The 13,052-nt window shown below is 41.9% G+C and overlaps 1 protein-coding gene across 1 annotated transcript in view; it reads left to right on the top strand.

The window, feature by feature from the left end:
* Positions 1-12,149, top strand: part of c5 (complement component 5) — a 63,082-nt gene extending 50,933 nt beyond the window's left edge. The window contains exons 29-40 of the mRNA XM_024418336.1: positions 2,002-2,157; positions 2,521-2,583; positions 4,625-4,718; positions 5,031-5,070; positions 7,317-7,419; positions 8,693-8,767; positions 8,948-9,053; positions 9,146-9,232; positions 9,420-9,509; positions 9,689-9,772; positions 11,440-11,578; positions 11,706-12,149. Coding sequence (XP_024274104.1) covers positions 2,002-2,157; positions 2,521-2,583; positions 4,625-4,718; positions 5,031-5,070; positions 7,317-7,419; positions 8,693-8,767; positions 8,948-9,053; positions 9,146-9,232; positions 9,420-9,509; positions 9,689-9,772; positions 11,440-11,578; positions 11,706-11,838 — 1,170 coding nt within the window. The 3' untranslated portion in view covers positions 11,839-12,149. The remainder of the gene's footprint in view (positions 1-2,001; positions 2,158-2,520; positions 2,584-4,624; positions 4,719-5,030; positions 5,071-7,316; positions 7,420-8,692; positions 8,768-8,947; positions 9,054-9,145; positions 9,233-9,419; positions 9,510-9,688; positions 9,773-11,439; positions 11,579-11,705) is intronic.
* The last annotated feature ends 903 nt before the right edge of the window (positions 12,150-13,052 follow it).

The following is a 13,052-nucleotide window of genomic DNA, read 5'->3' on the forward strand; positions in this document are numbered from 1 at the left end:
AGCACTCACGTATGTAGCCCTGAAGTGCTTTGAAAGGCTGGTCACGGCTCAGATCAACACCACTATCCCAGAAACCCAAGATCCACTCCAATTTGCATAAGCCCCAACAGATCCACAGATGATGCAATCTCGATTGCACTCCACACTGCCCTTTCCCACGTGGACAAAAGAAACACCTATGTGAGAATGCTATTCATTGACTACAGCTCAGCATTCAACACCATAGTGCCCTCAAAGCTCATCACTAAGCTAAGGACCCTGGGACTAAACATCTCCCTCTGCAACTGGATCCTGGACTTCCTGATGGGCCGCCCCCAGGTGGTAAGGGTAGGTAACAACACATCCGCCACGCTGATCCTCAACACGTTGGCCCCTCAGGGGTGCGTGCTCAGTCCCATCCTGTACTCCCTGTTCATGACTGCATGGCCAAGCACGACTCCAACACCATCATTAAGTTTGCCGATGACACAACAGTGGTAGACCTGATCACCGACAATGATGAGACAGCCTATAGGGAGGAGGTCAGAGACCTGACCGTGTAGTGCAAGGATAACAACCTCTCCCTCAACGTGGTCAAGACAAAGATGATGATTATGGACTACAGGAAAAAGAGGACCGAGCACGCCCCCATTCTCATTGACGGAGCTGTAGTGGAGCAGGTTGAGAGCTTCAAGTTCCTTTGCGTCCACATCACCAACAAACTAACATGGTCCAAGCACACCAAGACAGTTGTGAAGAGGCACGACAAAACCTACTCCCCCTCAGAAGACTGAAAAGATTTGTCATGGGTCCTCAGATCCTCAAAAGGTTCTACAGCTGCACCATCGAGAGCATCCTGGTTGCATCACTGCCTGGTATGGCATCTGCTCTGGCTCCGACCGCAAGACACTACAGAGGGTATTGCGTATGGCCCAGTACATCACTGGGGCCAAGCTTCCTGCCATCCAGGACCTCTTATACCAGGTGGTGTCAGAGGAAAGCCCTAAAAATTGTCAGACTCCAGCCACCCTAGTCATACACTGTTTTCTCTGCTACCGCATGGCAAGCGGTACCAGAGCACCAAGTCTAGGTCAAAGAGGCTTCTAAACAGCATCTACCCCCAAGCCATAAGTGTCCTGAACATCTAATCAAATGGCTACCCAGACTTTTTGCATTACCACCCCTCCCCCTTCTACGCTGCTGCTACTCTCTGTTAGATATGCATAGTCATTTTAATAACTCTACCTACAAGTACATATTTCCTCAATTACCGCAACTAACCGATCCCCCCGCACATTGACTCTGTACCGGTACACCCTGTATATAGCCTCGTCATTGTTATTTTACTGCTGCTGTTTAATTATTTGTTATGTTTATTTTTGTATTTTTCTACTTATCTATTTTTTACTTAACACGTTTTTTCTTCTTAACTTCTTAAAGCATTGTTGGTTAAGGGCTTGTAAGTAAGCATTTCACTGTAAGTTTCTACACCAGTTGTATTCGGCGCATGTGACAAATAAAATGTGATTTGTTTTGGATGCATGGTTCTGACTGCCCCTCCCCTCTCTCCCTCCCTGGCTAGCTGCTTCTTTCTTTGCTGTAAAAGTTGCGAGAGTTGGCGTTCTCGGAAGTAGCCTATGGCAACTAGCTAGTTTCCTCCATTGCAAAATACTGACTCTTAGGACTCGATCCCTAGCGGAATAGAGGCTTGACACACAGAAATGGGAGTTGAGGAATGGACTCCCCACCACTAGTCATGGCACATACCTTCCACTTTGTTCAATAATTTCCATAACACATAGCCCCTTGTTGATTATCCCTTACATAATATATGCCATTTAGCAGACGCTTTTATCCAAAGCGACTTACAGTCATGCATATATTTTAACATAAGTCCCAGGAATTGAACAGACTATTCTGGTGTTGCAAGTGCCATGTTCTACCAGCTGAGCTACAGAAGACCACTTACAGAGGACCACCTATACCTTCTTCATCACACTACTGTATGTCATCTCTACACAGGACACTATTCTCACCCTGGAGGCTCTGACTGAGTACAGCAAAGTGGTCAAATATACCAAGCTGGATCTGTTGATCGAGGCGTCCTACATAAAGACGAGGGAACAACTGGGGAAAATTGTGCTCACCCAGAAGAAACCTGTGGGCAAACCAATAGAGGTAAGGGCTTACCTCCACCCTCACATGCTGTGTGACCCCAAATTTACACACTGCCTGCAAAAAGACCACTTCTTCTCAATAAGACCATCTTTTCCTTGGGTTTTCCTGTGACTATGATGTATCGGGTCAATGATATTTGCAGTATAACCTGATCATGATCTCAATCATTTATGTACTGATGTAGTTTCTTCAGCATCTACCCCTATGGCACATTTCATACTGATCTTTGCTAAATGAACCCTGAAGTTGCAGTACAGACTATATATTATATCTCTCATGTGCTGTGTTTGTATGTTTCCTCACTATTTTCTGTCTCCCATCTAATTCCTGATTATACAGTCATACTGTGTCTCATTTTAACAGGTGACTGAGGATAAAGATGTCAGAGTGTCCACAGGCTTTGGTACAGGAGTCTCCATTGTCCAGGTAAGTTCCATCCATCCTCTGTTGCGTTACTCAATGTCCTTCTAAACAGAAGTTGATTATGGGCTCCCGAGTGGCGCAGCAGTTTAAGGCACTGCATTTCAGTGCAAGAGGCATCACTACAGTCCCTGGTTTGATTCCAGGCTGTATCACATCTGGCTGTGATTGGGAGTCCCATAGGGCGGCGCACAATTGGCCCAGCGTCGGCCGGGTTAGGCTGTCATTGTAAATAAGAATATGTTCCTAACTGACTTGCCTAGTTAAATGAAGGTATAATTTAAAAATATCTCTCATGCTCACATTAAAGATGCAATTCTGTGATTGAAACATAAAGTGTCAAGAAAAAGTATGTGAACCCTTTGGAAATACCTGGATTTCTGCATAAATTGGCCATAAAATTTGATCTGATCTTCATCTAGGTCACAACAATAGACAAGCAGTCTGCTTAAACTAATAACGCACTGAAAAATTATACGTTTTCATGTCTTTATTGAACACACCGTGCAAACATTCACAGTATGTGAACCGTTAGATTTAATTACTGGTTGACCTTTCTGGCAGCAATAACCTCAACCAAACGTTTTCTGTAGTTGCAGATCACACCTGCACAACGGTCAGAAGGAATTTTGGACCATTCCTCTTTACAAAACTGTTTCAGTTCAGCAATATTCTTGGGATGTCTGGTGTGAACTGCTTTCTTGAGGTCATGCCACAGCGTCTCAATCGGGTTGAGGTCAGGACTCTGACTAGGCCACTCCAGGTGGCGTATTTTCTTCTGTTGAAGCCATTCTGTTGTTGATTTACTTCTGTGTTTTGGGTCGTTGTCCTGTTGCATCACCCAACTTCTGTTGAGCTTCAATTGGCGGACAGATAGCCTAACATTCTCCTGCAAAATGTCTTGATAAACTTAGGAATTCTGTTTTCCGTCGATGATAGCAACCTATCCAGGCCCTGAGGCAGCAAAGCAGCCCCAAACCATGATGCTCCCTCCACCATACTTTACAGTTGGGATGAGGTTTTGATGTTTGGAAGGCACAGCACACCAACAACTCAACTGTAGTTTCATCTGTCCACAGAATATTTTGCTAGTAGCGCTGTGGAACATCCAGGTGCACTTCTGCAAACCTCAGACGAGCAGCAATGGACAGCAGTGGCTTCTTCCGTGGTGTCCTCCCATGAACACCATTCTTGTTTAGTGTTTTACGTATCGTAGATTCGTCAACAGAGATGTTAGCATGTTCCAGAGATTTCTGTAAGTCTTTAGCTGACAGTTTAGGATTCTTCTTAACCTCATTGAGCATTCTGAGCTGTGCTTTTGCAGTTATCTTTGCAGGATGGCCACTCCTAGGGAGAGTAGCAACAGTGCTGAACTTTCTCCATTTATAGACAATTTGTCTTACGCTGGCCTGATGAACATCAAGGCTTTTAGAGATACTTTTGTAACCCTTTACAGCTTTATGCAAGTCAACAATTCTTAATATTAGGTCTTCTGAGATCTCTTTGGTTCAGGGCATGGTTCACATCAGGAAATGCTTCTTGTGAATAGCAAACTCAAATTTTGTGAGTGTTTTTTACAAGGCAAAGCAGCTCTAACAAACATCTCCAATCTCGTCTCATTGATTGTACTCCAGGTTAGCTGACTCCTGACTCCAATTAACTTTTGGAGAAGTCATTATTAGCCCAGGGATTCACATACTTTTTCCAACCTACACTGTGAATGTTCAAATAATGTATTCAATATAGACAAGAAAAATACAATCATTTGTGTTATTAGTTTAAGCCCACTATGTTTGTCTATTGTTGTGATTTAGATGAAGATCAGATCAAATGTTATGACCAATTAATGCAGAAATCCAGGTAATTCCAAAGGGTTCACATACTTTATCTTGCCACTGTACATTTAAGTAATGATTTACATATACCCATTCATTCTTGAAGAATTTATTTTATGCCTCATGAGCTTAGTTCAACTGTCATACCCAATTGTTGTTTCAACTCTAGATTGCCCCATTAAACAGTATGCTCAATTCTTATCTGACAACAGATGAAAACCGTTTATTATAAAACAACAGAGACCAACAAAAACTGCAAATTTGACATTTCCATTGAAGTGCATCATCCTAACAAAAAGTCCAAAGGTATGACAGTGAATCAATGTCTGTAAACTTACTACAACCATTTCACTCACAATAACATTGGAAACAAATATACAGTACCAGTCAACAGTTTGGACACACCTACTCATTCAAGGATTTTCTTTATTTGAACTAGTTTGATTTGTTGAACACTTTTTTTGTTACTACATGATTCCATATGTGTTATTTCATAGTTTTGATGTCTTCATTATTATTCTACAATGTAGAAAATAGTCAAAATAAAGAAAAGCACTGGAATGAGTAGGTGTGTCCAACGTTTGACTGGTACTGTAGCTTTAATTTCTACTTCACCAGATACTATGCTGCATTCGTCTCGAATTGTCGCATGTGCAAAGTGAGTAAAATATTTGGTGTTTTTTTTAATTAATCGAATAAAAACCTGAGCTGGCGCACACCCAGAGGAAATTATTTTATGTCGAGGTGCTGACTGACGGAGAATAAACTATAAGCTATGAAAATAAATAGTCACACACTCTATATATTAGTTCACAGTCATTTGAGTAAATCACCATCGTTTTATTTGTATTTGAATTTATTATGGATCCCCATTAGCTGCTGCCAAAGCAGCAGCTACTCTTCCTGGGGTCCAGCAAAATTAAGGCAGTTTATAAAATTTTAAAACATTACAATACATTCACAGATTTCACAACACACTGTGTGCTTTCATATGCCCCTACTCCACCACTACCACATACAGTGCCTTGCGAAAGTATTCGGCCCCCTTGAACTTTGCGACCTTTTGCCACATTTCAGGCTTCAAACATAAAGATATAAAACTGTATTTTTTTGTGACGAATCAACAACAAGTGGGACACAATCATGAAGTGGAACGACATTTATTGGATATTTCAAACTTTTTTAACAAATCAAAAACTGAAAAATTGGGCGTGCAAAATTATTCAGCCCCTTTACTTTCAGTGCAGCAAACTCTCTCCAGAAGTTCAGTGAGGATCTCTGAATGATCCAATGTTGACCTAAATGACTAATGATGATAAATACAATCCACCTGTGTGTAATCAAGTCTCCGTATAAATGCACCTGCACTGTGATAGTCTCAGAGTTCCGTTAAAAGCTCAGAGAGCATCATGAAGAACAAGGAACACACCAGGCAGGTCCGAGATACTGTTGTGAAGAAGTTTAAAGCCGGATTTGGATACAAAAAGATTTCCCAAGCTTTAAACATCCCAAGGAGCACTGTGCAAGCGATAATATTGAAATGGAAGGAGTATCAGACCACTGCAAATCTACCAAGACCTGGCCGTCCCTCTAAACTTTCAGCTCATACAAGGAGAAGACTGATCAGAGATGCAGCCAAGAGGCCCATGATCACTCTGGATGAACTGCAGAGATCTACAGCTGAGGTGGGAGACTCTGTCCATAGGACAACAATCAGTCGTATATTGCACAAATCTGGCCTATATGGAAGAGTGGCAAGAAGAAAGCCATTTCTTAAAGATATCCATAAAAAGTGTTGTTTAAAGTTTGCCACAAGCCATCTGGGAGACACACCAAACATGTGGAAGAAGGTGCTCTGGTCAGATGAAACCAAAATTGAACTTTTTGGCAACAATGCAAAACGTTATGTTTGGCGTAAAATCAACACAGCTCATCACCCTGAACACACCATCCCCTCTGTCAAACATGGTGGTGGCAGCATCATGGTTTGGGCCTGCTTTTCTTCAGCAGGGACAGGGAAGATGGTTAAAATTGATGGGAAGATGGATGGAGCCAAATACAGGACCATTCTGGAAGAAAACCTGATGGAGTCTGCAAAAGACCTGAGACTGGGACGGAGATTTGTCTTCCAACAAGACAATGATCCAAAACATAAAGCAAAATCTACAATGGAATGGTTCAAAAATAAACATATCCAGGTGTTAGAATGGCCAAGTCAAAGTCCAGACCTGAATCCAATTGAGAATCTGTGGAAAGAACTGAAAACTGCTGTTCACAAATGCTCTCCATCCAACCTCACTGAGCTCGAGCTGTTTTGCAAGGAGGAATGGGAAAAATGTACAGTCTCTCGATGTGCAAAACTGATAGAGACATACCCCAAGCGACTTACAGCTGTAATCGCAGCAAAACGTGGCACTACAAAGTATTAACTTAAGGGGGCTGAATAATTTTGCACGCCCAATTTTTCAGTTTTTGATTTGTTAAAAAAGTTTGAAATATCCAATAAATGTCGTTCCACTTCATGATTGTGTCCCACTTGTTGTTGATTCTTCACAAAAAAATACAGTTTTATATCTTTATGTTTGAAGCCTGAAATGTGGCAAAAGGTCGCAAAGTTCAAGGGGGCCGAATACTTTCGCAAGGCACTGTATCTACAGTACTAAATCCATGTGTATGTATTGCGCGTGTGTATGTGTGTGCATGTGTATGCGTGTGTCTGTGTCAATGTTTGTGTTGCTTCACAGTCCCCGCTGTTCCATAAGGTGTTTTTTGTATCTGTTTTAATGTAATTAAAATACAAAGAAAACCTAACGCTATCTCCACCACTGTAAAGACAATGTGCATTTCTGTATAGTAAAATATACTTCATAGAACAGTGCTTAAATTGTCTCATGTGTTTTAAAGATACAATCCCCCTCCAAACGAGGTATTCACTGACTCCAGCCACACAGTCATGGAAATCCAACTACCCACTGGGGTGCAACCCTTCCAAGAAGATCTGAATATGGTAATTAACATATTCATGTTTTCCACTTTCTCCTAAATCTACACTGAACAAGTGTTGGTCCCATGTTTCATGAGCTGAAATAAAAGATCCCAGAAATGTTCCATATGCACAAAAAAAATATTTCTCTCCTATTGTGTGCACAACTTTGTTTACATCCCTGTTAGTGAGCATTTTTCCTTTGCCAAGATAATCCATTCACCTGACAGGTGTGGCATATCAAGAAGCTGATTAAACAGCATAATCATTACACAGGTGCACTAATAAAAGGCCACTCTAAAATGTGTCACAAATGTCTCAAGTTTTGAGGGAGCGTGCAATTAGCATGCTGACTGCAGGATTGTCCACCAGAGCGGTTGCCAGAAAATGTCATGTTAATTTCTTTACCATAAGCCATTGCATTCTTTACCATTGTCGTTTTAGAGAATTTGGCAGTACGTCCAACCAGCCTAGGACCTCCACATCCGGCTTCTTCACCTGTGGAATCATCTGAGACCAGCCAGCTGATGAAACTGTGGGTTTTGACAACCAAATAATTTCTGCACAAATTGTCAGAAATCGTTTCAGGGAAGCTCATCTGCATTCTCGTCATCCTCACCAGGGTCTTGACCTGACAGTTTTCTATGGACAACAAACACAATTGCATTTTATCGATGGCAATTTGAATTCACAGAGATACTGTGACGAGATCCGAGGCCTATTGTTGTGCTATTCATTTGCCGCCATCCCCTCATGTTTCAACATGATAATGCATGGCCCCATGTCGCAAGGATTTGTACACAATTCCTGTAAGCTGAAAATGTCCCAGTTCTTCCATCGCCTGCATATTCACCAGACATGTCACCAATTGAGCATGTTTGGGATGCTCTGGATCTACGCGTACGACAGTGCGTTCCAGTTCCCGCCAAAATCGAGCAACTTTGCACAGCCATTAAAGAGGCGTTGGACAACACAATCAACAGCCTGATCAACTCTATGGAGCTGTAACGAGATGTAGCGCTGCATGAGGCAAATGGTGGTCACACCTAGATACTGACTGGTTTTCTGATCCACGCCACAACCTTTTTTTAAAGATATCTCTGACCAACAGATGCATATCTGTATTCCCAGTCATCTGAAATCCATACATTAGGGCCTGATTAATTTATTTCAATTGAGAGATTTCCTTATATGAACTGTAACTCAGTAAAATCCATATTTTTGTTCAGTGTATTTGTACACTGTTCCACATGAATGAAATGGCCTGTTTTTGGTTGTGTGATCAACTCCCTCACAGTTTCGGGATGGACTGGAATCTGTGATATCTGACTACAAGATCACAGGAGACAAGGTTGTGCTTCAGCTGGACTCGGTAAGTTCCACTTATGTTCTCTTCTGCTATTGGAACATGTTGGTTTAGGTGTGGACATTCAAATAAATCATATAATGTAGTCCTGTACTGTAGTTTAAATTTGTCCTAATACTTTAGTCCTATACTTTTGTTCAAGTGTGTCATATAATGTTAACACTGTCATTGCCTTTCACACTACAGGTCCCCTTTGACCAATTCGTCTGTGTGGGATTCCGTATAAAAGAACTCTTTCGAGTTGGCATGGTCAGTGCTTCCTTGTTTAAAATCTACGAGTACAATGATCAAGGTACAGTATGGTGGAAAACAAAACCCATAGAAACTAATATACCACAGGAAGTTTGAGCAACTTTAAAATAATCCTTCTCTATTGCTCCACAGAGAGCCAATGTTCCAAGCTCTACTCCCCGCCTATAGAAACCAAGCTACTGCGGCTTTGTGTAGGGGAACAGTGCCACTGCATGGCAGGTAAGTCATATGGGCTCAGAGGACAGTGGTGTTTGCGAGTAAATTATAAGCATTGAAGATGTATGGAGGGTGGAACATGAGTGGGTTTGGATAAAACTGGTTGGTCATTTGTTCAAGTTAATGTAAATTATGGGTGATTACTTTGTTTATTTTTATTTGTGACTGCAATCCGTTGCTGTGATGATAGCGGAATGCTGCAACTTCAAATCAGAGATGGATCCCAGCATCACTGCTGAGGAAAGAAGACAAACTACCTGCCGTGACAATATAAAATATGGTAAGATGATACTTTGTTAGAACTTTTACCACCTCATCAGTAAAAATTGTCTCCAATGCCCAATTGATTTTATTGAAGAAATTTCACATTTGTAGGCAGTCTTTTTGGTATGATGAGCTTATTCTATTTCTTTCGTTTAGGCGGACTTGCATATGATATGTTTGCGTCTTTTCTCACAGCTTTCAAGGTAAAAATCAAATCCATTGAGGAAGAAGGTGATTTTAGTACTTATGTGGCAAATGTGGAGGATCCCTTCAAAAGGGGTAAGTCTCTCCTATAAAAACTTTTTAAAGTGAAGTAAGAAACATATGTACAGTAAAAGTGAGTACACCCCTCACATTTTTGTAAATTTGAGTATATCTTTTCATGTGACAACACTGAAGAAATTACACTTTGCTACAATGTAAAGTAGTGAGTGTACAGCTTGTATAACAGTGTAAATTTGCTGTCCCCTCAAAATAACTCAACACACAGCCATTAATGTCTAAACCGCTGGCAACAAAAGTGAGTACACCCCTAAGTGAAAATGTCCAAATTGGGCCCGAAGTGTCAATATTTTGTATGGCCACCCTCATTTTCCAGCACTGCCTTGACCGTCTTGGGCATGGAGTTCACCAGGGCTTCACAGGTTGCCACTGGAGTCCCCTTCCACTCCTCCATGACGACATCATGGAGCTGGTGGATGTTAGAGACCTTGCACTCCTCCACCTTCCGTTTGAGGATGCCCCACAGATGCTCAATAGGGTTTAGGTCTGGAGACATGCTTGGCCAGTCCATCACCTTTACCCTCAGCTTCTTTAGCAAGGCAGTGGTCGTCTTGGAGGTGTGTTTGGGATCGTTATCATGTTGGAATACTGCTCTGCGGCCCAGTCTCCGAAGGGAGGGGATCATGCTCTGCTTCAGTATGTCACAGTACATGTTGGCATTCATGGTTCCCTCAATGAACTGTAGCTCCCCAGTGCCGGCAGCACTCATGCAGCCCCAGACCATGACACTCCCACCACCATGCTTGACTGTAGGCAAGACACACTTGTCTTTGTACTCCTCACCTGGTTGCCGTCACACACGCTTGACACCATCTGAACCAAATAAGTTTATCTTGGTCTCATCAGACCACAGGACATGGTTCCAGTAATCCATGTCCTTAGTCTGCTTGTCTTCAGCAAACTGTTTGCAGGCTTTCTTGTGCATCATCTTTAGAAGAAACTTCCTTCTGGGATGACAGCCATGCTGACCAATTTGATACAGTGTACGGCGTATGGTCTGAGCACTGACAGGCTGACCCCCCACCCCTTCAACCTCTGCAGCAATGCTGGTAGCACTCATACGTCTATTTCCCAAAGACAACCTCTGGATATGACGCTGACCACATGCACTCAACTTCTTTGGTCGACCATGGCGAGGCCTGTTCTGAGTGGAACCTGTCCAGTTAAACCGCTGTACGGTTTTGGCCAGCGTGCTACAGCTCAGTTTCAGGGTCTTTGCAATCTTCTTATAGCCCAGGCCATCTTTATGGAGAGCAACAATTATTTTCAGATCCTCAGAGTTCTTTGCCATGAGGTGCCATGTTGAACTTCCAGTGACCAGTCAGTATGAGGGAGTGTGAGAGCGATGACCCCAAATTGAACACACCTGCTCCCCATTCACACCTGAGACCTTGTAACACTAACGAGTCACATGACACCGGGGAGGGAAAATGGCTAATTGGGCCCAATTTGGCTGTGTGTTGAGTTATTTTGAGGGGACAGCAAATTTACACTGTTATACAAGCTGTACACTCACTACTTTACATTGTAGCAAAGTGTAATTTCTTTGGTGTTGTCACATGAAAAGATATACTCAAATATTTACAAAAATGTGAGGGGTGTACTCACTTTTGTGATATACTGTATATGTGTTTAACTTTATTCCTGTTTTGTGTAAATGACAGGGTTGGACAATGTCAATATCAACACAGAGGTGGAATTTGTCAAAAAGGCCAGTTGCAGTTCTGTGGATATGAAGATTGGTGGGCAGTACCTGATCATGGGTGCAGACAGCATGCAGATACGAGTTGGCAGAAGTTATAAGTGAGTGTGTGCATTGGTCTTTATTTTGGATTACAAAAATATTATAAAACTTGGCTACTGACAGTATACTGTTGCACTATAACCACGTCTTCTTTGATTCAGGTCTGACCCTAACCCTATGTTTCAGGTATAGATACCCTTTGGATTCCCAGGCTACAGTTGAGATGTGGCCAACTGAATGTGAGGGAAGTCCCGCCTGCACTAAATATGTAGACATTCTGAATGATTATGCAGAACGTGTTCTATTTGAAGGCTGTTAAAGGGGCACTTCACCCTTTTTCAACACCAAATTCATAATCTCCAGCACCAAGACAAAAAACGTCAGGTTTAAGTTCAGGAGACACTGATGACATCTGGTGTGCATCACATGACAACTATGAGCAGGCAAAGGTTGCTTTAGACACATTTAGGCATTTTTTGTTTATAGCAGCTAAATATAAAAGGAAACAGCAAGATACTAACTCGGAAAGACACAACATAATTTTATGATAAGGTGTTTTTAGGATTATTATGAATACATAACCGTGCCATAGGTCTCATTAATTTTGTACAAATAAACAGATGATATGGATTTTGTGTGTGTGTGTCAGTAGCTGTGTGTGTAATATCATCTGGGATGCCAAGCCAGGGAAAAAAATAGATATTACAACCTATGTGTTGTGATAATTGCATTGTTTGCTCTATAACCTATTAGTTCATAAACTGTACCTTGACACCGAGATATAGGCCTAAGGCTGAGACAATAAGAAGACACATTAGCTACATGTTGACCTTTCTATCCTTTCAGGCCAGGGGCATAATATATGAATTTATAGTTGGATCAGAATCGCCTTTATAATCATTGGCCAGTACGGAGAATTAAGTAAAACCACATGTCCTCTTCCCTATCTCCATCTGTGACTAATTTAGGAAAGGGACAATTTTAGTTAGCTAGCTAGCCATTGGAGGATAACGACACAATGAGATGCAACAATTCAAGTTTTCTGTCAATGACGTTTGGCTTCTGATGTGATGTGATTGCTGTGAAGCCAAAACCAAACTGGTTTCCCTTGACACTTTTTTTTTGGTGTGCCAGGACCATTCACAGCTGAGCTCACTCAGTTTAGCTCAACGCTAACTGGCTATAAAATATATCAAGGGAGGCCAAATGCTCGATGGTGTCCCTTGCATTCAGTGCTACGGGCAACAGCGTCATACTCCTTTTGACCAGACAGCATCAGTTAGATGGGCTACACATAACCGAGGGGCGCTGTTTCGTTCACTCTGATACTTTCTCCAGTGATATACATTCAGCCTCTTGCGCAAGGAAATGTATGAAACACAGAGACGAAAGAAATTCTTCAGTATGTTTTTTTGAAAGAGAGGGGGGTTGGGGTGGAGATCCTGACTTCCCTTGGCATCCATGAGCACAATACCATGCTATCCAATGCAATACACTACAAATGCTGTCTACCTTTCAACCAATTCATTGGTC

This window comes from Oncorhynchus tshawytscha, unplaced genomic scaffold (genome assembly GCF_018296145.1).
Source record: "Oncorhynchus tshawytscha isolate Ot180627B unplaced genomic scaffold, Otsh_v2.0 Un_contig_766_pilon_pilon, whole genome shotgun sequence".
NCBI lineage: Eukaryota > Metazoa > Chordata > Actinopteri > Salmoniformes > Salmonidae > Oncorhynchus > Oncorhynchus tshawytscha.